Below are 26,864 nucleotides of genomic sequence, written 5' to 3'. Positions count from 1 at the left end.
TGTATTACTTTTATTCTTATAACACTGACTGAACAAGTTTAGTTTGTCCCTCTGTGGTTTCCCATAATCTATTTTTACCAAGGCACACAAAATGGTGTCAGCAACTTTAATGCTTGACAAACATGTGTAAAAGAATGTTGTAGTTATTCACAATGAAACAGGACATCATGCTGTGTCATAACACTTATCACTTTTGACAAAGGGAAACAGGTAGTCATAACACTGGGTTGGGCTTGTACACACTTCCTCCTTCTATTGTTTTTGCTTAGTGAGCATTCAAGGTAAGGGGCAAATCAACAAAGCAGCACCTCTTATAGTAAGGATCAATGAACAAATCTTGTCTTTTGGTGGCACTTTAGATTAGAATAAGTGTCCATTAGTTAACTGTTAGTTAATTTCTATTTAATGCTAAATAAGCATTAAATAAACCGTTATGCTTAGTTAAGTAAGCACGTTAATAACTAAGCATTTACAGTTAGTTAGCCTTCTTAATAAGCATTTACTAACAGTTCATTTATGTACCCTTATTGTAAAGTGTTTTTTTTTTAATTAAAAAACACCCAAACAGTAAATGAAATTGTGAGCAGAAATTGCTCGTGGAATTATCAATACGCTGGGACACGCTGTGCAACGACTTACTTGAGAATCATCTGGAAGGAGCTGTAGTTGAAGGTGTATCCGCCCACCACCCACATGACCTTCTCCTGCACCACGGCCTTATGGGAAGCCCTGGCTAGCGATGTGCCAAAGGGCTTGACGCTCGGCAGGACCCAGAAGGACTCCGTGGAAGGTACGGTGAGAGCGCAGTCTGGGCCTGCGGGGACAGGGCCAAGGATGAAGATTAGTCAAATTCTCTTTATAGCTGCAAACTTTTAAGACATTAGAACTACATTTATCCGATGTTGAATCTCTTAGGATGGGATTTTTTTAGCAGGATCTCACTCACAAATTCATACCTACTAAGAGACGAGCTAACGTGTCGCTCCGAAAACCCTAACAAAAGCATGAACCTTCCTTAAAATACATGACAGACATAGAGGTGTTAATATGGTACACTGTGTGAACGAGGGGCCCGGTGAAAAATGCGTGTGCCTCTCTGCTAATCATTCTGTCAAATTTCATCACGTGAAAGCCTTCGGTTTTGCTCCAGCTGGGGGCACACAATAACGCGCCGTAACAGGGCTTACCGAGGTGTTACCAATCAGCATTAGGAGACAACACAACACAGCTGTTCACACTTGTCGGCTGCTCGCACATCCTTCATAACATCTTGCACAGCGGACACAGCATCAAGTTGCACAACGAAACGACATGATTAACCACTCATGTGTTTTGATCATGATGACATTAAACAATACTTTACTGTGTTTTAAATATTAAAGCCCTTATAAACCCGAATCCACAAAATATTTCTAACTATGTAATTTGGGGAGTAAATTGCATGATAGTAAGCATCTGAAAAGAGAGTTATGTACTGTTTTGGTAAACATGTCTTGTCTGTCTGTCTATTTCTAAATTGGTTTAGAAAGTTTAAGCCATTGTCGTTGGATGTGGAAGGGATGGCGAACATCCATGGGGTTTGGGAGAAGGGGCTTACACTCACCTTGCCAGCTGTCGTTGCAGACGCACAGCTTCTCCCCGGTGAGGTCGCAGTAGCCGTGGTCTGGGCTGCCGCAGTTGTTCCTGCAGTAAGGTATGTCGCAGGCCTCGCCTTTCCAGTACTTGTCGCATTCACAGTACACTCTGCTGGCGGCCGAGTTACCCGGCGTGCACTTCCCATGGCCGGAGCAGTTATTGGGACAAGAGTTGATCCTGGACAGGACCATGTTTTCATTTAGAAAAAACACTGTCTGCACTACTCAGGTCACAGAGACTTTTTACTTGGAGATTGAAGTAGATTAATGAGGATCATCTAGCGTTTGGCAAAGGCGAGGGGGATACATATTTTTTGAAAGACTGGTAATAGATTAAACTATTGAGCAGGTAGCTGGCCATTAACATTGATTGTTGCTGTAGCAGAAAAGCACTTTATGTTGCTGAAATGCAGGATGCAGAAATATGTTACCATCAATCAACACCTAGGAAAAGTAAATGGACCTTGAAATCAGACCGCCGTAGTTTATTATAAATGATTCAGGTCAATAAAAAACCTGAACAATGTATTTAACACAGGCAATGGCCTAAAAACACAACCTCAATGTTTGTCTTGCCACGCGAACAAAAAATAAATAATATTGTAGGGTTCAATGTTATTTGTTTGCTTGTAGGTATGCATCAAATGTTAAGCCAGGGGATACTTACGAGTAAAATATTTCAAAGCCGGTCAAGTTATAGGCAGCATCGCTGAAAAAGTGTAGTAGTGCGTAGCCCGAAGTTGTTTCAACCTCAGGGACCGTCTCATTTCCTCGAATCTCTGGGACAATGAGGCCGCTGTGGAGAAAACAGAGAATTTACTAGAATCACTTTCTCACAACTCACATCAATTCGAAGTAACAGAAAGAAATACATAACTATCTGCTAAAATCAGAACGACTACGCACATGCTACATAAACGGAAGAGTACATTAAAAAGTCAGAAAAGTCAACCAATATCCGTAATGAGCTGATTGAAGTTTTTACATTATAATTTATTTTCTTCTCAGAAAACATAACAATAGATCATCTTGACCTCAGATTTGTGTCAGCACCGTTACAAGTACACACTTATGATACACGGACTAGGGGTGTGCACGTGTACCCGTTTGGTAAATCATAACTGTTTAGGAAAAATCAAAAAACGAAAACCTTTTTTTTTTTTTTAGTTTGGATTTTTCTTTTTTTTTTCAAGGAGTGGTGGGCAATGTCAGCTACTGTAGGCTCCTAAAGCAGATTACACAATACATTATTGTGTTTGGTTACAATATTTATTCATTGAACTATTTAACTGCTCCACCTTCAGTTTCACTTTCCTTTTCATCTCCGTCTCAAACAGCTGGTCAACGGCCCCGACAGCGGGAGTCAGTCTAATGACACTAGGCTAGTTATGATCACTTCGAAGTCAAAAAGCAAAATTATGAAAAAAAGCCCTCTCTGCCTCTGTCCTTCTGTCTGCCTGACGTTCTCACAGCACACTGTCACTGCAACAAAAAAAAAATTACTTTGACCGTCCATCTTAAACTGTTAAACGTGTACACGAAAAATTTGCAGCCGTGTAACCGTTTAGAAATTTTGGTAAACGTTCACACCCCTAACACTGACTGCACTAAAGGAAATCAATATAGTATGTCATTGTGGGTGTAGCTCTGATAAAGTCCCACTCTGTCACTTTGGAGTTTCTCACCTGAATACAGCAACCAGAGGAGCATATATGGAGTCCCCGTCATAGACGTACATATGGTCCCAGCTACATTCTGTGGCAAAGTGGTTAAATCTTAACCGAAGAACTGCATTCGGACTGTGGAAGGAAAAAACAGTTGTTTAGATTTAATGGATGAACATTCGTAACAACGGACACATTTTCAAGTCACTGCAGGAATCAGACACGCAGGACTCCTTTCTAATCTCAGTAACAATCATGGATAGTAACATTAACTAGTGTATCCTAGGTGCCGCATCTACACACCGGCCCTCACATATATAATGATGTCATTTGATAACCGAACAAAAAAATGTATACATATTATAGCGCCGGAAATTAATTTAGCCAAAAAATTTATTTTACCAAAAGATACAAGGATATAAAGAAATGTACTTTTAAGTATACTATTACAAAGTATTTGTTAAAAAAATAAAAATACATTAATGTGTTTCCCAAAATGCTTTTAGGACCAAGGGGCCCTTCCTTTTCACCCTGCTATTTAAGTTTCCAAACAGCTCTCTGCCCACAGTGGTTGCCATAACAATTAAAAAGCCACTACAGGGGAATTCTTCCTCTCTCTGAATTATTGCAGATTACACAGTCGGACTCAAGGCCCAGTTCAACAGATAAAAACATTCAGAACCTCTTAGTAATTCTGGACCCCACTTGACATTATACTGTGTAAGCAAACAGATGCAGCTTGGCTCCATTTACTTGCATTAATCAGTTTACCCTTGCATAATTTAATTTGGCCGCGCAAAAGGTACTTACTAGCCCTCGATGAGCCAGGTGCACTTTGTTTTGTACTTGTAGTTGATTGGACCGTCGGTGAGGTATCCTGATGGCTCAGTCAACCTGGATGATCACAGAAGTGGACACAGTCAGCACAGTAATGTAATGTCATGTAGCATGTGTAAGGTGGTACATAGTAAACATGATTATAGTTCTAGTTACAGCCATGAAGGTGGAGGAAGCAAGTGACAAATCTTTGACCACAAGTAAGTAATTATCTATTTTTTTTGTATTGAATTGACAAAGACCTTGTCTGATACATCAAACAAAATGCATTTAAGGAAGTGACTCTATATTGCTGTTTTATATCAATTATTTAATCTCTTTAATTGAATATAGTTTTTTATGAGTAATATGGAGTAACAAGTCAGGCCTAAGTCAGAATCCAAAGCACTTTTACTTGAAACAGCAGGTAAATAATACCATTCATAAAGATATTTGAGACTAGTATAAAAGTGAACAAATTACATTTCTGTTTTTCTTCATGAAAATACCCAGCTATTTATTTATGTGGTAAACAGAGGTCTTTTTTTCAATGGCAGCACATAAGTCATTATGTAATAAGCAGATCTCTTGTCCCTATAGTTCCAAGTCCCTAAATGCGGGCTCAGGTGTCCAACTCCAGCATCAGACATGCACTGCATTCTATTCCCCAGATTCAAGATAAGAAGCCAAATAAACTGGCGCTTGTTGGCCCAAGGTCAGTCTCTGTGAACCAAAAAGATTCATTCAGCTGTCTCTAAAGATTCCTCTCTTCTCCTTTCCAAACAATGTCTCAGGTCCCATCCTGGAAACTATTTTCAACAAAGTATTCTTCACCCAATAAAAAGACCACAGCTCTGTCACGATGGGCTTTAAAAAAGGGACAGCCATCACGCTTACACATCCCAAGAAATGAAGAGTTGCACGGTACCTATCCCCACCACTAAAGCTGTGCCATCACATATGGAGTGAATTGAAGTAGATGAGTAAAGAGATAACAGAAACGGTGGTGAATTTTCAGATTTTGTATTTTGATAAAAAAGAAAATGTGTGTACTTGAGGCAAATACTTCATGAATCCAGAAAACGAGCATTTCAACGTTCAGGCCTTACTTTTTCATACAACACAGACAGACTGCAGCCATGTTTCTTTTTATTTCTGACTTTTAAAGCCTTTTTAGGAGTATAACATGACACAAGATTACAGTTAAGTCTGAGGTTTTGACAGGATAATAAAGATTAAAGATGGGTTATAATCTCATATAGATGTAATGGTACGCATACAACGAGATGTGTGTATTGCTGATGGATGAGGGTGAACTCTGGTATAAACAAGCAGCAGCAGCAACAGCATGCACACCCCAACAACTTAGGGCGGTGTAGACATTCAAAAATGATGAATTTCTCTGATGAATTTGTCATGCTGCACTCTGGGCCTCCTAAAGAAATACTATCCCGTGCCAGAGTCTGAGCCTAAATGTTTCAAGCTTGGGTGTGTTCCTCCTGCCGTCCATACACCACTGTGATGTTTGGTTCTTCTGCATTTTGAAATCCCCTATTAACACATCATACACAAGAAGCTAATCCAGGGTGCCGAACTAAAATTTTAAGATTTGGTTGTATGTCTGTTATAAAAAGGCAAGCCAGTGTTTGTTTCTGGGTAATTAATCATGTATTATTAACCAGGGTGGACATCTCTATTCCTCTGGCTACAGAGGCAATAAGAGTAAGAGTATACGTTCTTCTGACATTTCACTGGTTTGTCTAGGAGGTGATGAAAGGTTATTCCCTGACAACATGCCTAATGATAACGCATGCAAAACTGTCAAGGCACATCATCAAATTGTAATTACTGTGATCAAAGCACAGTGCACCTCTGGCGTACTGAAGGGGCCATTAGATGTTCCTGTCAAGAGTTGCAGTCAAGATTTATTTATACTATTCATATCCAGCAGTTGCTTGCCATTGCCTTTGGCTCAACTAATAGCAACTATTAGGGGGTTGTGTCATATCATGGCCTCTACTACCAAATAATCTGCAAAGCATATGCAAAAGTCACTTTAGTTGCAGATGTTTCCTCGTGCCATCATAGGCTCTGTTTTCTGATGCAGAACAAAATGAATTATTTTCTTTGGGGATTTTATTTGGAATCAATTGCAAACGCATCAGCCCCTAAGTCAATAAAACAGTGCATGTTTTAGAGTGCTGGTTGTCTGGGACAGATTGGATTGCAGATTGGACTGTACAAGATAATGGCACCCATTCATATACTTGTAATTGTAATACAGTGCCAATCACTTTCTGTTCTTGTGTAGGGAGAGAGGATTTGCACTAAATAAGACGCATATGGACAGAATAATGAACATCAGGCTTCATGTGACTATATGCCTTTTGTGGTACTAAACTGAACGTCTGGTGCTTTTGGACTGGAAGTCAAAGGCAACAATTGATTTTAATGCGTCATTATGTGTTGTTGTGTGTTTTAGCATTTACAACTTAATAAAAACATTTTATATACATCAATGATTAATCAAGAAATAATTGCTAAATAAATTGTTAAAGGTGCACCATGCAGTTTCAGGGAAGGGGGATGCATTTTCATCTGCAGACCCTGCAGTTAGTTTACAAAACATATTTTCTCTACATGTAATTCTTAGTATTGAATAATTTTTTCATCACATATCAAAACTAAATATATTTTGAGGCACCTCGAACCAAACTTCGACTAGTATATATTTGTAAGAAATTGTGGGTCCTGTTGTTATAAACAGACAGTGAAACTGTAACTTTCCAGGTAGCTTTCTAACTTCAAACAGTATTCCAGGGATCCAATTTTCTTGTGAAGAAAAGTTTGTTTATTCAGTCATGAGAATATAACACACCCAATGTAACATAGTGCACCTTTAATGAAAACAATCATCTTGCCGGAAAGTATGGAAGCTGGGTTCCTCATGCAGGGGTCTTCATGCAGAATGTGTTTCAAATATTACATATCCTTGGAAATAAGTCCTGTATATCCTGGATACTAAATACTCAACAGGTCTGTGGGGGCTGCTCATTCACAAATGCAGTTAAGTTCTGACCAAAACACAGCTTGTTTACCAATGCTTCAGGGTGGCAGTATCTCTATCCATGGGGACTTGGGTTGGGAACCAGGGGTTTGCCAGTTCAAAGTCCAGCATGTGACAAGTCTTGGACTCCAGTCTTCTGGGCACAGCTGGGATGACTCTTGAGTAAGGCACTGAACCCTAATTTCTCTGAGCACCATCTCTATGAGACAAACTGTCTATCGCGCTTACATCTCTCCAGATATTAATGTATGTGTATTTTATGGGGCCCTAGTGTGTGTGACAAAACTATATATTTGTCTCCCTTTATAACTGCAACCCATCCCTCAAAAAGCTGAATGAACAAATGTCTGTCTGTCTCTGTCTGAGTGGCAATGATCTCTCCTGACACTACTCAGTGCTTTCTGATGAGAAACAGCACCTACATACCTACTTTTGGGTGACTTTTTCAGACCATTTCTAAATCTGAAATCCGTGACGGCACGAGCAATCCCAAGTTGGTCACAAATAAAAATACTAATAAGATTTTTTTTTAAAGAATATCGTGCAGCCACTTACTTGAACCTCCCCTGGCAGTGCTGGCACTGGTCTCCAACCCATCCTGAATCACAGATGCAGGTTCCGTTGATGCATTTCCCAGAGAGACAGTTCTTGTCACACGGTTTCGCCGGTGAGGCGTGGGTGAAGAGCACAAAGTAGAACAAAACGTACACCACCAGGTATCTGTTGATACCCCGCAGCTTGCGGTGGGTGGCTAGTTTGGCTCCAAATAGAAAGAGTTTGCTCTTGCATTCGCCCCCAGGATCCATTTTTTTTACTCCCCCCAGGTGGACCAAAGCCGAGTGAAATACCGGGGCCTTAAGGTCTGCTTTAGGGAGAGAGCCTCGGCTAGTCAGGCTGTTTCTGTTATAACAAAGAAGTCCTGCATATTCGTCGAGTGATATGCATACTCAAATTGAGGGTTAGCTAAGCCTGTTTACAACACGTTGGCAAAGCAAACGCAACGTTAGCTCAGTGTTTATTATAAGAGCCGCTCGTTTAACCGCATGCATAGATTTGGAGTGGGAGGAATTCCCACCCTGCCTGTTGTTGGAAGAGCCTACCAAAAAAAGCCGACCATATATAAACCTACTGGGGCAGCTAACTGGTTGAATACTGTCACTAGCAAATACTTAATTCGTTAGCCTGTGTAGCTTATGCTGTTTGGCCTCATCTGGGTGAATATAACGTTGCTGGATTGATTCAAGACCACTCTCTTCCAAATGCCATTTCAGCAGCCATTTTAACGCGTAAACAATCCTTCAGAGCGAAACAGGGATGTACACGGTGACATACAATGGTCCTTCCACGAGCCGCTATATTTCATCCGGATATTGTCCGTGGAAGAACAAAGGCGTAGTGGTGTTTGAAGCCCCGGACCCAGTGCGAAGGCTGCCGCAGTCAACATGGATGTGGTGTGATGTGGGAAACTGGAAGGCTTCTCTTGTCGACTAAGGGGAGCATTTAGCAAATTACTTTGAACTGTTGTTGCTCCTGCTGGTCCATTTCCTAGGCAATTCTGGCACCTTCAAACGTAGACCTCGTTGAATGCAACATGCGGTGGTGTCTACTCGTACTCCAGTCGGGGAGAAGAAGAAAAAAGCACCGCAGTTGCTCTCAAAACATGACAAGAACTGGCGGCGGCGATGGGTTTGCTAGCGCAGCGACTCTAGACAGTTCCTCAGGTTGGAGAAAACTAAACACAAGCTGCGCATGCGCACTGTAAAGGGTATGTATTTAAAGGTACAGTGTCAACAAAATAAACAAAATATCCTATGCGGCATTTAAAAGCTAAAGATTTGTTAGTTCAAAGATTTCCAAATAATTAGTCATATGACCACATAGCTAAGTAATCAACAATACCTTTTTTCTCCTTTCAAATTAATTTATATTGTTTATTGTAAGGTTGTATGGTTTTGATCTTAATCTGTGCAAATACAATTAAGAAATAAAATACAAAACTAAAGTTAGTTACTTGTTAAAATGTGCTTATAGGCTAAATGATCTGGAAGGACATTTGCGAAACATGTAATTTATGGCATCTTTTTTTATGTAGGCCTACACTAACATAATGAGTTTTGTAACTTCATGGAAATCTAGGGTTATACTTTAAAGGCCTACTTCACTGGTTGGAATATGAAAGTGTATTGAACGCGGAGAATGTGCAAAAAAAATTGAAATCGGATCATCTTAGCCTGAGAAAAGGCAGAAAGAGTGTTTTATGGTCTCACTGTCTAACCCTACAGTTTCCTTACTGTGACATCACAGTAAGGGTCAGGAATAACAGGACAGCTGGGCCAAGGGAAGACTAAGGGAAGACTGAGGGAAGAAAAACCTCATTCATTATATTGTAATAGTTATTTTATAATGATAGAACGCTGGTTCCGTATGGGTGAAGTATTCCTTTAACTATTCAGGAAAAGTAGAAGGGGTTGGTGTATTATATTAGATCTCTCATAATTGCAACTCTGCAGCATTTCCTTTGTGTAATCCAAAGTAAAACTTAATTCAAAAAGTTGATGTGCTTGTATCTGTCTTGCATTCTTACATGTTTTTACTATTGGCTTCTGATGGTGCATACTTGGATACTGTAAGCGGGGAAATAAGAGAGAAGGGCAGTAAAAGCTGTCAGCAAAATGATCACAAAATAGCAGGTGGCGCTCGTTGCAGGATAGGTGGTTCGTGGTTGTGATGCAAAGTGGACATTTTCACAACTACAATTGCCCTGCTGCTGAACTTAACCAAAGAAGAGAGGCTGGAACCTCTTGATTGTCACTAAGTATGTCTGCTGCCGGGGTTGTCTATGAAAATGAAGTTGTTATTTTAACTCCCTGGCACAGATGAATACATTGAAATAACTGAGACTAACGGGAGGGAGAAGAAAAATCCAGTGCCACGGTTAAGGACTGACAGGCGCTTCAATGTAGTCCCTCAATGTGTTTGAGGAGGCTCTATTATAACATCAGATGCAGCAGTGCGTTTCTCTGAGAGAGCTCTTATCTTTGCTTTAGATGAGGGTAGTCAGGGGAATGCCAGCTGCCAAGCCGAGGAGTCTGACAGATTGAATGAAGGGGCAATCTGAGATGTGCTTCGGTTTTTGCGTCTATCATACAGATGGTGATTCAATGGCAGACGGAGCCCAGCATTTGTCAGTTTGTTCAACAGATCTGAAACTACTCTTGTTTTGTAAAGCACCAAGCTGAAATAGATGGCTAATTAATGAGAGTCATCATTTTTGTCTGCCTTTAATAATGTTGTGTTCGCAAACTTAAGATTGCAAGGAGGACTGACTGATGCATTTTGATAAGCCAGATTTACTCACTCTAACAGGAATGTCATCATTAACTTTCAAGTGTGCTAGGAATTCTACTTTAAAATAAATGTTCAATTATTTTGGGTTTAATAAAAGACAATTTCATCTGGAGTTGTCAACATTTACACATCTACAACTGCAGGTGGCGATGTTGCACAGTGATATAAAGGCATGGATCCACACACATGAACGCCAGTAGGGTAAACAGAGCCATTACTGTTTATTGGTTCATAGGGTAGAGCCTTCATCAAAAATACAAAAACTACCGCTATATGGTTTAGAGCAGTAGTAACTAGTGCTAATATAGTCCTAACTTATAATATAAATGATTGCTCTGTTTTAGTCAAGTGTCCCAGTGAGCCATGGCAGTGTGACCGTGTAGTGAGTCAGGATGCAAAATGCAAGGACCCACAAACTGAAGAAGATACATAGAATTTGGATTTTTATTTTTTTTTATCATCCACCCCATTGCTTTTTCTTAAAATGTGTTTTCACCCTGACACCAGATCTTGACACAAATAGCCATCTAATAGCAATATTTATACTAGAAGGGGTTTTTGTTAGTGTTTTATTTATTTATTTATTCCATCTTTATGTACACAGGATGGTCAAGCGAGATACAGCTCTCTTCAGAGATCAGGCCAAGACGGCAGCAAAGTTATACTATTAAGTAATACAGACACCATGGGATTTTCTATACAGTCTATGGATAAAATGCAAGGAAAATGGGAAGACAGGCAGAAAATAACCATTAAAAGAACTGTGATGATTCAATGGGGTTAGTTCCTCATACATTTGAAATGACATATATAATTTACAATGACTTACTTACTAATCATCTTTCTTTCTATCTATAGCTATCTATCTACAGATACATGACTATTCATTTTTTACGACAAAATTACCAACACAGTTAGTGACCAAGAAGTAAAGTAATAAGTATATTTTAGCCATGGTATATGCCTACTGCTCATTTCATTGATCTTGTTTTACTTTTCATGCAGTCTTTTTTTCAATATTTCCTCACATTATATATTTTATAAAAATTTAAAATGAAAATACCTGTCCTCTTTTTCAAGATGCTTTTGAAGAGCTTTGAATCACAAACAAGGCCTATACAGTAAATGGCAGGGAAGGCTTGAGCTGTCACAAAAAACAATCACCTTAACATTTTCTCAGCCTTGGCATGAGTCATCCACAAGCTCTTTGAAATCTGAAGACCCAGCTGTTTATTTTCCACTAAGGTTACCGTGAACTTCATCAAACGTGAGCTTAGAAACAATATTATTGCGCCATGACTTAACACTCATCCACTCAAGCCGCGGGAGGGAGGGCCTGTTGGGGTTTAGTCAGGTGCACACACACCTCCGTGGCGCGGGGGAACAAGCACCATCTCTACAAGGTGTAGTAGTGTGTGTCTGAAGCCAGTGCCCTCTGCATTCTTGGTCTGAATGTTCTTAAAACAACAGGGGAGGTGCTGCAGAGTCAGTGGAATCGACTTTCTCTGGAAATTCCCAGACATAACAGTAAGAGGAGGCACATGGTTTGGGCTAGATTAGACCTCAATAAATGGGGGGCAGGGGGTCTCTTTTTCAGGGGGATTGCTGGTGCATTATGTGTCTGTATATATGTGTGCAAACATGGGGAGAGGCCCCCCGAATCAAAGAGAGTTCAGTGCTAATTTGGAGTTGAGTCAGTGACCTTTGTCCTTCTGATTCACAGCTGAGGAATGCTCGTTGTGCTCCCATAAGCAGCAGAAAGAGTCCACAGACTCTAAGTCTATACAGTTGCACCTTTGACTCAATAAAATGTAATCTCGGGATAGTTCAAGTGTCTGTCTGACCCACGTTGAACATTTTAGCAACCTTGTCACACACCTGTGCACAACCCCCCCCCCCCACACACACACACACACACACACACACACACACACATGTAGGAGCATGGTGACCTTGAATCATCCGAATCTGGTGGTTCCGAGACCTGATGCTACCCGCACAGCCAGGCAGGGGCTTCCAAAGGTCTGCTGCACAATAGGAATGCCCCTGCTGGAATGATAAATACAGTTATTTTTCTGTAGACACACAGACAGACAAAGGAAGAGTGGAGGGGAAAAAGGCCAGACCACCCTTGTGCTTTTCAATTCATGCTGAGCCAGAGCCATCATGCCGGACTCCCATTCACACTTTCGCCTTTCGCTCAAGGCCATGCGATAAAAGGTGTTTTGAAAAAAAATTACGTCACCCATTGGCTTTTAACTGAGTTTGAAGTGGGCTTAAGTCTGTGCAGGGATTCAGGCTAACAGACATTGGTTCAAGGCTAAAGATTGAATACAGTAACTACGGTGAATAGTTTCCCGAAAAGAAGCAGAAGCCATTTGTGAGAGTGCAAGTTTTCTATGAGGGTATAACACCATATAGTTCATTTTTTACTCTGAAAGAGTAGATACAAATTCTTAGCCCAAGGTCAACTCATTATCTTTTTCGGGGTCTATAAAGTAATGTGACAGAGATTCGGTATCTCCATGACAACTCCATCTGCTTATAAAGACAGTCAGAAGAAGTATTCAAAATCACTGCAAAAAGATACAAAAATAAATGAATACATATAAAAAAGAAGACCTTGATTTCAGCTTTCTCTTGGTATAATAAAAGCATGCCAATTTCTTCATGTCTTTCACATTCACTTTCCCATTATGGATACAACATCATAAATGATGTCCACAACAAGCCTTTATAAGTTGTACAAAGAGGTTTTACCATGTCTTTTCTAAGTTTCAGGACTAGAGTCTTTTGTCATTACTGCCATCAGCTTCCTGACATTGTAGATGTTCCTTCAATGTTGAAGCTTTTAGTATTATTATTACATGTTTTATGCAAGCACAGAGCTAATAAAGGCCTCATGGTATGGCTCACTGTTATACAATGTTTTGACAGGTTTTTGATGTGGACAGTTTACAATGTTATTATTGGAAAATAAAGACCGCAGAGATCGATGTGAGGCAGGTCTTACAACAACAGCCGATCACACTTCTAAAACTTCCTTTTATAAACACATTTTCTCAGGGACCGGCCACATGGTGCTCAGAAGAGTTTAAGCTACTACACAGTCACAATGAGCAGCTGCATTTGACCAACGCTGTATTTTCACATGAGAAAATGTCCGATGGATTTAATTCAAACACACTGAGAAGCACACACGCACACGCACACACACACACACACACGCACACACACACACACACACACACACACACACACATACACACACACACACACACACACAAACAGTGAGGATGCTAATGAATAGGTTTGTATCAATGGGTGTTGCTGCTTGAAAGAAAACAGCAAAAGAGATCAGATCAGAAAGCGCATGGCCAGGTTTGTATCTTTGGAGAAACTGGGTTGTTGCAGCGGTTAATCAAAGCTAAAATATATGCAACTCATTTGCTTTGGAGGAAATAGTCATGGTCAGGGAAAGCTGATGAAATGAATGAATTAATACAATAAACAATATTTAGGAGAAATCATCATCAATTTTAGCACCGACTGTATTGAAACTCCTGGGCAGAACCTAGTTTTTTTTTACATTACTGTTAGATTTGAATCCAATAACTGTGCTGTGTCCCCCAGGTCCCTCCATTCATCTCAACTAGGCAGATTGGGTGAACTGATTGTGAGTGTTACGGTCTTTCTTGACCTTGCATGACCCCGATGACTGTATGACCCATGACTTCACCTCATCTGACCGTTGAGATAGGGGCATGTGTCTCCAAGTTCTACGCAACATCACCTGTGAGTACACCCTTTAGCTAAAAGAAACAAAGCATGATCACACATTTGAGATAAGGAAAGAGGAAGGCTTGTAGTAGTATTGATTTTCCCCTGGAATCCTTTCAGGTTAAGATCCTGTAGATATAGGACTATACTATCCAGAACCAGAATCACAAATTGCCCCTTGATCAGCTGTGTTTCTTTATCCCATCAGTTACATCAAGAGGAGCAGTGTCTGAGATAGTCATTGGTGCTTGTGTGTTAATGTCTTGGTTACCCTCCATCCTGTCCCTGTACGCAGCAGTTAAGACCATGGAAAGTGTATCATTAACCAGCATCAGATAAGTCCACAGCACTTCTCCCTTTGTGACTGACTGGTGCAGCATTAACTAACTGTGACTAAGTGGTAGCCTATACTGCTTTTGCTACTCAAACATGACATCATTGTCTGAGGTGAAGCATTAAATGTTCAATTGTGGAGGCTCCATACAAAAACACTGGGATGCACAGACTGCATGCGTTTTTAATCATGTCTTTGGGTATGTTGTGTTGCTCTGCCAGACAGACATTCCTGCCATACCTCCACACGGTCACGGTTCTCCCACGCAGGTGCGTGGTTGTGCAGGCACAGAACTTTATTTATGTTGGACAACAATGCATGAAATAGTAATACCCGGCCGTTATAGTGATAGCGATATACGTTTGCCTCGAGTCACCATTTGGCATGATGTGTGACTAAGTTTGAACGGATCCACTGGTATTTAGCAGACCTTTTACGAAACTGATTTAACTTTTATTGCGCGAAGGATTTACAATTTACGCAATTTTTGCGTAAAGGATTAAAGCCATAATGCGTAATTTAAATCGTACCCATGTAATTACAACAACACTGTCAGCCATCTATGAGGTAAGCCTTCGGTGATCGTGCATGGAGGGGCTACACCAGTGTTTAAACCATACTGAGAAATATAGAGAGAGTTGAGTGGAGCTGAAAAACTCTTCCTCACTCGAAACTCTTCCTCACGTGAGCGCCTCTGCGCGGATGCTGCTGTGCGGCGAGGGGGTGCGGCAAACAGGGGCTTTTGGAAGAAGAGGAGAGCGCTGTTGTTCCGTCAGAGAGGGAGATAGAGATAGAGAGAGAGAGAGAGAGAGAGAGAGAGAGAGAGAGAGAGAGAGAGAGAGAGAGAGAGAGAGAGAGAGAGAGAGAGAGAGAGAGAGAGAGAGAGAGAAGAAAAAAAACTCAGCCCAGTCAGACTCAGTCAGTCAGTCAGACAGGCAGTCGGTGTGTTGTTGATCAACGGCAGCGCCGGGGCTGCATTCCACAGAAGTTGGCCGTCCCACCATCACTCTCACAACTTTGTCAGCGAACTTATTGTTGGGATTGTTTGATTTTATGAGAGGGGGGAAGCGACGGATAAGACGGTGAAACTGCGTCGGAATGGAGAAGCACAAAGGTAAGATGAGGATATGTGTGTGTGTGTGTGTGTGTGTGTGTGTGTGTGTGTGTGTGTGTGTGTGTGTGTGTGTGTGTGTGTGTGTGTTGAGCTTTGGGTCAATTACATGATTCTCGAGTGTCTCCATGTCACTGTTGACAAGGCAATCTGTGCAGAATTACTTGTTTTTACAATTGAGAAATGTTTCTAGAAAATACACCAAAAAACTATTATTCGATACCATCGAATAACAGCTAACATGAATCAGCTTTTGACATGCATTGACTTTGGATGTTTTACTGTCATTTTGCATTGTCAGAAGAACCAGGTAGAAAGACAATGAATGTAATGTTTCAGGTTTTTTTTGGGATACCACCATGAACATATAAAGGCCTCCAGATCATCTGATAAGTTGATTTCATTTCAGCTTGGTCTGACTGTACTGTAAAGGGACACATTGTTTCCCATGTTGGCTCTGGTACTGGTCACCTGCTGCCACTGATACTGATCATTAAAATTCCTCTGGAGGTGGGGTATATAGGCCTAGTTTGAGTCAATCATTGAAATGAGTGAAAGAGTTGAATGGCCCCTGACTGCAGAGTGTCCCAGAGAGTACCAAGAAGATGTGCCACTAAATGCATCCCCAATCCAAGTGGGCTGTATAAAATAGTTTACACTGCGGCTACTGATGAATTACAATAGCAGCAACATTGTTCTCACGGCATTGCTCACATTCCTGTGGTTATTTGGCTGTGAGGGATGAGCAAGGCCATTTAATACTTCCTGGTGGAGGTAAAAACCAAACAGCCAAAATGGTGAGAATAGTTGTGCTAGTGGTGGTAGTGTGGTTGGCCATGATGCTTAGATGCTTTGCTGTCAAAGCATCTAAAAGAAAAACAAGAGGACCTTCAACCCACTTTGTGAATCCCCCCTCAGTCCAGTCACTGGTCAGGGTGAGGCAACTGGGTGAAACTGTCTGAAATGACTTGGAAAAACAATGGAGACTAGTTCAACTGGAATGATGATGATCCCCACACAAACAGCACAATTTGAAAGAGAAGGGAGCAATCTTTTGCTGCAACATTCCTGTTCTCCAGCTGACTAGACGGCCCAGTCGGTCGGCCCACTCCCACACTCTCACGTCAGAGTAAACACCCAGTGTTGCACACGCAGCCGAAACGCAGAACAGTGTTCTGTTCCCAAGTGAGGGGATTTCATTATGGCCACGGAGGGAGGCACTGCATTGGTCAGAGTTCAAGTTCATTCATTTGGTTCTATCCGTCACATCAGGGAGTACATTAATATGCATGTTTGAGTGCATTTTCAAGACAAACAAACTTTACATATTCTTTAGTTCCAGGCAGCTTCTCAAATGTGAAGATTTGGCTTCTTTTCCTTGTTTGGTATCATAGTGAACTGAGTATCTTTACGTTTCGGTTACTTGGATCAACAACAGAACACATTTCAAGATTTCAAACTGTTAGTCAGCCGGGGAAATAAGATCGATAGATAATGAAAACTAGCATCCTAAATCATGTGCAGTATGTAAGCAGACATGGATGTGATGTTGATGTAAGGGAGTGTTCTGATCTTATTGTCAGCATTTATGAAATTGCAGTGATTGTCCACCAGGGGAGATGTTGTGTACATTATATCCCTTGACTGTATTTCAAACAAACTAAGTCTACAGTATGTGTCAGCTGGTAAAGGTGAGCTTTGCACTATACTTTATTTTCCCGATCGACTGATTAAGCTTTAAAAGTACATTGAGAACGACAGGAGAAAGACTTTGCACGGCAGGGCAGGTAATGGGAGGCCTGAGTGATGAGGAAGTAATTCATGACGCAAAGGGAAAGCAGAGACCACGTCAAGCGATGCAGGGCAATTAACCTACACCTCACTGTGCGGAGGATGAGCTGGTGTGTGGGGGCTGGAATACACCCTGCGTTCCAAATCACATCCTCTTTCTTTTTACTTTTCTACATACTACAGCTGATCATAAAAAAGTATGTAGTTTACAAGCAATAGGCATGCAATTGGGACATACTTTTGACTTATTTATTTCATCATAACGTCATGCCTTGAACTTGCCTCTATGTATAATCTGTTGAATTGCTGGTTGTTTTCACATGGAGGCTCAGTCGATGTGACACTTCCGGTGGGCAATGGATTGTGGCTCAGAATCAAAGAATGCTGATTTCCACATCAAAAATCACGACCGAATGTAGTATGGCATCCGGGTACTTTTAAGCATGCTGCATCTAATAACATGTATTGGGACATCCTAAAGCTTTACCATACTAAATAACAGGGAGGTATGGGTATTGGAACGCAGTTAAGGACTGGAGTGTAATCCTTTGGCAGTTGTATGCACCAGCACCCAGGACACTGAATTAAAGACAAATACCAACAGCCAGTGGTGGAGGAGGGGGTACAGTAAAGGGTAACATGGGAAAATCCAGGCAGACCAATGACAAGGCAAGGCATTGTTTAGTATTCTGGATAATGCTCCTTGTTTCTCAGACCTGACTCATGCAGGTTTTCATTGCAGGGGAGAACTCAAGTCGATGCTTCTCACACCTTCTGTTCTGTCGGAGTTGACAGGATCAAATTATAGTGAAACCCCCCGGAGCTGTGTTTGGTTTGAATGACCGACGGGGCTGCGAATCATTGTAACAGTAGAAAACGTATACCTCAGTAGCTAAAGCCATGAGACAAACTGGAGAACTTTTGATGTGAATATAGTAGCAGCCCATTGTTGGTCACTTTGCCCAGCATTTAATCACAGTATACATGCTAATGAAAGTCTTCCATTTTCAGAAGGAGGGCCTTTATTATACTCCAAAACCATTTAAAATGACTTAGTATACAGTATATAGAAATAATTATAAGTGTTAAATCCATTATGTATTATTCCCATGAAGCAAATGGATATGTTTGTTTATTTTTCTTGCGAGATCCTCTCCAGTATTTATTATCGTCGTCCCCTTGTCAATCACTGCCTTCCACCTCGTGCCCTTGCTTGTTTTGCTTTCCATGTTGTCATGGATCCCAGCAGTTTTTTTCTGGACTAAGCGTGTCCATGGTGAATTCACTCTGCGTTCTCTGCAGCTGGGGCTTCACCCAGAAAGACGATAGGATCTGTGATGATGTCTCTCCTTCTCTCTTGCCTCCAAGCGTCAGACGTCTGCTCCAACCACAATCTCATTCTGTGAACGCTGCCAAAATAAAATCTAAGACAAATGGAGGCGGGCTGACATATGTAATCAATGCACGTTTTTACATAATTGGATTATTGATCATTATACAAATCTATGGTTTACAAACGTGCCTGTTTTTGAGAAATAGCAGAAGATATTGTCTTTTTTTACAACAAAATGTTAAAGTGCAGAAAAACAGAATTGTGTGTACGTTTTGCTTTAGTAAAACAAGACGACTGTCTAAATATGTTTTAATCTAAAAGCTAATGTCTGGTATGGTAACATGATCACAATGAAAATGTTAGCATGCTGACCTTTAAAGGGTGTAATATTTACTTTGTCTATGGGTGTATACAGAAAGTAATATTTTGCTTTCACACCTGCCGTGTTTGGTCCGGCAATGGACAAGGGTTTATTTCACCTTTGCTGCAGTCCGTTTGTAGTCTGGTCCTACCAGACCATCGTACTTCATTTCATTTGTATAGAAGGTCTGGAATCGCTCAATTAACAAACGTTAACTCACTTGAAGGCGGTTGTCTGTTGAAGTTTAAAACTATTCGACCTGCCCAGTGCCACTCTGGATCTGCTAACCAATCGCATAACGTTTGGTTGTGACGTATATGCGCCGGCTTCTGCAACTGAAACTGACGCACGTCATTGTTCTCAGCCATTCCTTCTGTTCGCTGATTGGATAGGTAAAAAATCTGCAGAAGAAAACCCGCAAACATACTGCGGACACAGACTGACTACTGCAGGGAAATGAAAATTGAGCGGAAGTAGGTAGGCGGGCGGTGCCAGGCTAGTCCGTTTGGGCAGGTGAGAACACAGCAATCGTAATTGGGTGCACACTGCCCTTAGTGACCATTCACAGTAGCCTACTGCAGTAGCCTGGCTCCGCCCGCCTACTTCCGGCCAAATTTCATTTTCCCTTCAGTAGTCAGTCCAGGTGTACAGTGCATTTCCCAGCTTTCTCCGGAGAATCTACAGTCGTCCAATCAGCGAACAGAGCGAGTGGCTGAGAACGATGATGTCGAAGTCGCGCTCCAGTTTCAGTTGAATGCTGCGTTCCTTTATACTCGGAAGAAGGAGATTTTCGACTTGGTAGTTCCGAGTTCCGACCTGTCTGTGTTCCAGTGCATCTGCTCGCGAAAGTATGGACGCCTAAAACCTTTCTCGTCCAAATAACTAAACGTTAGGCTCTAACAAGTTACTGTTGCCAGGTACCGGTAGATTCATAGACTACAATATGTAGTGAAGTCGGAAATTTCCGAGTTCCCTGTCCAACTGGAACGCACCGTCAAAAGCCGGCTCATGACACACGTGACGACCAAACGTGATGCGATTGGTTGGCTAATCCAGAGTGGCACTGGGCAGATCCAATAGTTTTAAACTTCGACAGACACCCGCCTCCAAGTGAGTGAACGTTTGCCAATTACAGCACTTCCAGACCTTCTGTACAAATGAAATGAAGTACGATGGTCTGGTTGGACCAGGCTACTACTGCAGTCCTCCTGGGACCAAAACGCAATTTCAGATACTTGCATCCACATAATATAGTTCAAATTCAGCTTTAAACCATGCATCTTGTATGCACACTCTGGTTATGATTGTAACCATGAAATGTTTGTGTGCTGTGTTATTTAGTGTAAGTGTTGCTGAAGTTATTTCCACCTTTATTAACCTTTGTAGCCCAGCACTTGCTGTGTTTTCAGCTGTTTTTGCTTACAGTCAGTCTACTGCAGTGATAATGTCAATCAAAACTATTATCAGTCAAAATAAATGTTGCAGCTTGACTTAATTATTGGTTGATGAATTAGAGGTTCAAAGATGCTTTTCAGCATAGCATGACAATGTGACAGAGCCTGTGGGCTTCGTGGGTTTGACCTCCCATAAACTCAGCAGAGGCCGGCTAAGATGTAGGCCATCAGGGCTGGCATGAGGTCTGCCGGGTCCACTTCTGTGTGTGTGTGTGTGTGTGTGTGTGTGTGTGTGTGTGTGTGTGTGTGTGTGTGTGTGTGTGTGTGTGTGTGTGTGTGTGTGTGTGTGTGTGTGTGTGTGTGTGTGTCATGGGCTCCGCTTGCCAACGGGGAGCGAGTGGTAATTCAGGAAGCTGGACTGGGCTATAAAAATGATGAAAAGAAAGATGGTCTCCCTGATCTGTGGCAGTTTTGCCCTCCGTGGGAGTTTTTGGCCCTTTTGGCCGCCTCCGGCTCTTGCTAACGTTCATTTACAACACATCAAACGTGGCTTTGTTTATTGGATACAGGAGCTCTGGTTCAGACCTGTATTGTGTCTTTTATTTTGGCCTCACAGGGAAATAATAGTTAGAACAGGAGCTTGCTTACTTGATAATCACACACATATGCACTCTCACCCACACAGCCCTCCTGGCCACTTATCTGTGGGATAATAACTAAGCAGAGAAGCTTTCATGTGGGTGACTCTAGGGCGGCATTGCTAGTTAGTTTTTATTTGTCTGTCGCTTTCTTTCCCATCAAGCCAAGAATGCAGAGCCTTGTAAAGCCCCAAAACCATGGCCCTCTAAAACATGAATCTGTTTATCACTACACAGTGTATGTTAATTGAAAAACGACTGATGGTTAATGCCCACACAGAGTGGTATCAAGCATATACACTATATCTGGAGGTTGATATTGGTGGGATCTTGTGGAGTGAGGAAATTTAAGGAGATAGAGGGGGATTGATGGAGGGATGGAGGCAGGGTGCTGCATTAAGAGGAGGAGGTGGAACCACACTGAGTCTCTTCTGCCTCATAGCCCAGGGCAAACGGTGATTTATTTATTTATCCCTGTGTGTGTTTGTGAGAAAAAGCTAAAGAGTCTTGTGTTACTAATAATTTCCTTGCAAAGCAGATTGCTACCGAATGGATTTCTCGGCCACAAAACCAACATGTATTCACCTGGATATAGCTAATGATACATTCTATATTTACGAGCACCTTTTCTGTCACTCAAGGTCACTTTACATGGACAGGAACGACACCTTTAATCTTATTGTAGATAGTCATTTCCTCTATTGTTAATCTAAAAATATTAGAGAACTTTCAAGAGGTGGCATTTTCAACTTTCACTTTCCGTTTACCATTTGTCACAATTCAACTCAATTCGAGAAACGTTATTGGCGTTTGACCCACAGCTGTCTTCAGTCTCTATTCAGTATTAATAACATTCCAGTACAACAATGGAAATGTACAAACTGTCTCGCAGCTCATTTCCTTTGTCTAAATGATAACCGCTTACACATGTCATTTGTCATAAAACTGAGCCAAAGGCCACAGAGATGCCTCTTAACTTTGTAAAAACTTGTCAAAGATGAATTTACTATTAGAAGTACTATCAGTATAAATGACCGAGGATTCTGACATCATCCTCAACACTTTATTTTCATTCTGCTCACTTCTCACATCTTTAACTTTGCTTCATACCCTCCCTCTCTCTCTCTCTCTCTCTCTCTCTCTCTCAAACACACACACTCACACACACACACACACACACACACACACACACACACACACACACACACACACACACACACACACACACACACACACACACACACACACGCACACACACACACACACACAAACCTCATGTCATCCACAGTCAGAATGAATGTTGAACCTTCAGCTCAAGCCTCTATCTGCAGAGACTACAGTAGCTCGCACTGAATCCTAATCAAGATGAGGTTTGCTCGAGTAGACCGTGGGCCCCTTTTTTTCCTATAAAACAAAAGATAGACTTGGATTTTTTTTTTTTTACCCCATTAGCATGTTTCAGCCATAACAATGATTTCTCCAAGGGGCCGAGCTGTGGCCTCGATATTACTGAGACGGCACAGATCTAAAGACTGGGTAGAAGTTGAAGCAAAAAAAAGAGGAAAAGGGTGTTGGGAAAGACAAAGCGTGAGAGGAATAAAGGCGAGATTCAGTAGCCTGGGCAGAGGGAAGATGAAAGAGGAGAAAGTTAAAAAGGGGGTCAGTATAGTACACTTTAAAAAGTGACTCCTTCGCAGATTCTGTCCTTGGTATTTGTACCTTTTGTAGAAGGTTACACTTCAATCTGTGGCTCAGCGTCTCAGTATGTGCCAGGGTTTGAACATTAAGTGTTACTCTGCCCACAGCCCCTCTTTCTAGTCTTACAGAGTCTTAAGCCTACGCGTTCGCCATTCCCTCTTATCTTTTTCCTCTTATGTTGTACATTTTTAAACTGCCGAAAAGAAAGAGCAAGAATAAAAACACCCTAAAAGAAATAAATATTATAAAGGAAAGTGGACACTGCATGGCTTAACATTTGTAAATTATAAGTTGTCAAGGCAAGGTTGCAGGTTTTTTATTGTTTTTGTTTCAACCAAAAATACAGCCACTGATTCCCCTTAATTTCTTCCTCTCTGGGTTGAATGTGTGTTAAATATTCTACAAGCTGTGAAAGTGTTAAAACTAGCGAATTCTGCAGACCAGACCACATCACAACCTCAAGCTCCTTCTATAAGAAATAGTTTCCCACAGTGCTAAAAAAAAGATTCCTCTCACGGCAGACTTCCTGTCTATTTTTCAACCACCGGCCATCGTTGCTTCCATAATTTACTAAATTGAATTGATTGATTGAAAATTCTAAATAATTGTTGATTTATTCATTGCGTCAGTTATCCACCCCCATTGGCTGCGAATGGATGAGTCCTTGGACGTAATAGTGCTGCAGGTTTCTGTTCTTCCAGCTAGTCAGTTTCTAATGACATATATAGAAAACTCTCTGAGGATGAGCTCTGACAGTCAGTCAAAATATGTTGTGTTGCCAAATGCTCTGAGTGATTTGTATGTATGGGCCCTTTTTTGCTTTCATGAAAACCTTTTCATCACAAATTGTAACACACCTTATGGAACACCCATCGCTACTGCCAGCCTACTCACATGTGATGTCAAAGATCCTTTATTCAACACAACACCTGACTGGAAAAGCAATTGAAGCAGTCAAACGTATGAACAGTAAAACAGCAAATCCAAGTCTTACTTCTCCTACAGTAGTATGATGAATACTAATGGTAATTTAATGATAATGAAAAGTGACAAAGAAATGGGGAAAAAAAACTATGGCTAGCCTTTGATCAGACAAACACAGCTGAGTTGAGGGACTGACGGGTGGCATCAATCAAAAATGATTTTTGTTTGCCCTGACTGTGCCTTTCCACAAACTGACAATGTTGCAGGGTAATATTTCACACTTTTCCCTGAGAGGAAGTAGTGGATACAAGATGACAAATCAGACATTTTCAGAATGTGTTTAGACTCCTCTCGCTATATGGCCACAATGTAGCAGATACAGTACTTATGGTGACAGAAAGTAGTTAAAGGAAGTGCCACATGACTGAAGAAAAGAAACAACACTTGCAGTCCAAGTGTGTGCTAATAATAGCTTACGCACTGTTTGTTCCAGGTGAACGTGTGATACCAATATTTGCTATCTCTTTTTGTTGAGGTTTTTCTTTCACTTGCAAATGTATCAAAACCAACCATTTTCTTTTCTTTTTGTTAAAACTCAGTGAAAGCAGACTTAAAGGCATACTAAGAGATCTCCAGCGAATGTTTGGAAAATGTTTGTTTATGTTTCAGCACGGCAATGGTTGACGCTCAGAGCGAGTGGCCAGGCACAACACCCAACTACAGAAGTAGATATTAGCTGATTTTGACAAAAAGTGTTTCAGATTACAATCGCTTAGTATGCCTTTAATGCTGTGAGCATTTTTTTTTAACTTGCGATGTTTTGGTCCTAGCTTCAATATATTCTTTCACTTTCCTCTTGTGCCATTTTGTTCCCTTCTTTCCAAAGTTCCTTCAGTGCTGCTACAAACACAGGCAGCCCTATTTCTTTCTGAGGTCATCAAGTTGACACCCATTTTTCTCTTCTCTTTTTTCTTAAATTCGGGGTTTCTACGGCAATAACACAACACCCAAAACACAGCTTGGATTAATCTAACCATGTCCCTGCCCCACAGCTGAACCCCGCAGGCTCCAAGGAGGGAGGCCGGTGTCTGCCAAATAGCCCTCATACACCTATCAAACACAGGTGTAAGGTCCTTGATATAGGGCCTGCCATTAGCCAATTGCCTGTCACTCTCTGAATAAACCAATCCTATACAGCACCTTCTTCATCCAGTTGTGATCACTGAAATGGACCCAAAGGTCAATGTCACTTGTGTGTTTTTCCCCCCGGAAATTTGGTGTGTAAGAGTCAAGAAAGGAGATAAGAACGAAATCTGCTCTTCTTGCTTCTGTCAGTTGTTTTTCTCCCTCCTGTCCACTGAAGCATAAGCGCTTTGAGTATGTGTGTGACAGTGTGTGCACGCCATCCCAAAAATACTGGTTCCAATTCTGCTTCATTCCACCACTTCCCTTTTAGGTGGGGTTGTTGTAGCTTAGCCACTTCCAGTCACAAGATGACGGTGGACTAGATTGGCTCAGTGCTGTGTGTCATTTAATGTAACTTCAGTCCACTACATCCACCAAACATCTGTGTCTTTTAAAGGTGCACTGTGTAACTTTGGATGTGTCAGAGAAGTTAACATTTTCTAAAGTGTATTCTCATAACTTGATAAAACAAACTTTCCTCACAGGAACATTGGCTCCCTGGAACACTGTTTGAAGTTAGAACGCTTCCTGAATGGTTACTGTTTCACTTTTGATGTTTACAGCAGCAGGGCCCACAGTTTTGTTTAGAAATATATTCTTGTCTTACGTTTGGTTCCAGGTTCCTGAAAATAATTTTGTTTGGATTCATGATGATATATATCAATGCTAAGAATGACATGTAGAGAAAATATGTATTTTAAACTAACTGCATAATATGTAAGTACACAAGTTCAGTAGCCTAACAGTGCTATCTCCTCTTTAGAGTATCCTGAGGCAGCTCCTTAACCAGCATGCCAAACAGATGAAATCACAGTCAACTAAGCTGCCAGTTAATATCTATCATGAGTAATGGTGATAGATGTGTTGTAAACAGGTTTTATGAGTTTACTAAAGTGCTTGCTCCAGAAAGAAAAAAGATGGTTTTGCAGTTAGCTCAGCCTGTTAAGTCTGATTTAATGTCTCTTAATCACTTAATCGTGTTAAACAAGTAATCACAGTGGTGGCCTGTTGGTTTCCAGTGCATAATTTAGCCTTTTTTTTAAATAGATTTTTTTCAGTGATTTGATTTCTGTCGTTTAAATCTTTTCCATTTGACCAAGAGATGAGTGCTTTACTGACCGATATAATGCGACAAATCAGACTAATCATGGTGTCAGTGGTTGCTGGCTGTGTGTCTATACTGTATAATAACACACTCAAATCATTCACTGCACTAAGCTACAAGTAAAAAAAAACTATTGTAACACTGTAATACGGAGTTTGACTTTTACACTATTGATCAAAGACAGAAACAAACACCCTACTAAAGAAGCGCAGACATTGCATCGTTGAAACTGCATGTCTCCTGGCGGAAAAAATGTATTCAAGTGTCGGGGACTTGGTTTGACAGATAAATCGAAAGAGATGAGAGGAAACATGAAAGTCTTTGATATTAGAAATGAGTAAGGGCATATAGCAGTAGCCTACTAGACATAGATTCTAGCTGACAACTTAACGGTTTTGTGAACATCAGTGATGTAAAATTCTCACGGTGGTGCCCCCGAGTCACCAGTTCAAAGCACTGCTAAACACAAGAGTTTGAAGTGCCTTTCCAACCACCCACTCCTGTTCAGTATTGCTGGTGCTTCTTGCTGTTTGTGGGAGAAACTACACTTCAGAAGGGAAAGCTAATTAGATTATTTTCAATATATATTTGCAGAGCTTGTTTGGAGTCGTAAGTATAGTGGAAATAGAGCGTCCCCATTTAGCTAGGAAGCAAGTCTGATTGAAACAAGAGGCCAGGCCT

At 41.1% G+C, this 26,864-nt stretch overlaps 2 protein-coding genes across 3 annotated transcripts in view; one reads left to right on the top strand and one right to left on the bottom strand.

Annotated features, from left to right (window-relative positions):
- The window catches only part of atrnl1b (attractin-like 1b), a 65,736-nt gene extending 56,888 nt beyond the window's left edge, over nt 1-8,848 (bottom strand). Inside the window, exons 1-6 of the mRNA XM_080049170.1 lie at nt 7,737-8,848; nt 4,109-4,192; nt 3,320-3,433; nt 2,302-2,430; nt 1,604-1,812; nt 640-814 (exon numbers count right to left, since the gene is read on the bottom strand). Of these exons, the coding sequence (XP_079905296.1) occupies nt 640-814; nt 1,604-1,812; nt 2,302-2,430; nt 3,320-3,433; nt 4,109-4,192; nt 7,737-7,987 (962 nt within the window). The 5' untranslated portion in view covers nt 7,988-8,848. The remainder of the gene's footprint in view (nt 1-639; nt 815-1,603; nt 1,813-2,301; nt 2,431-3,319; nt 3,434-4,108; nt 4,193-7,736) is intronic.
- A 6,650-nt stretch (nt 8,849-15,498) lies between these two features.
- The window catches only part of afap1l2 (actin filament associated protein 1-like 2), a 39,945-nt gene continuing 28,579 nt past the window's right edge, over nt 15,499-26,864 (top strand). For both annotated transcript variants that reach the window (XM_080048499.1, XM_080048498.1), the window contains exon 1: nt 15,499-15,757. In XM_080048499.1, the coding sequence (XP_079904625.1) occupies nt 15,742-15,757 (16 nt within the window). In that variant the 5' untranslated portion in view covers nt 15,499-15,741. The remainder of the gene's footprint in view (nt 15,758-26,864) is intronic.

This window comes from Ammodytes marinus (genome assembly GCF_949987685.1).
Source record: "Ammodytes marinus genome assembly, chromosome: 20".
Taxonomy (NCBI): Eukaryota; Metazoa; Chordata; class Actinopteri; order Uranoscopiformes; family Ammodytidae; genus Ammodytes; species Ammodytes marinus.
This window is presented reverse-complemented; position numbering and strand designations above follow the sequence as displayed.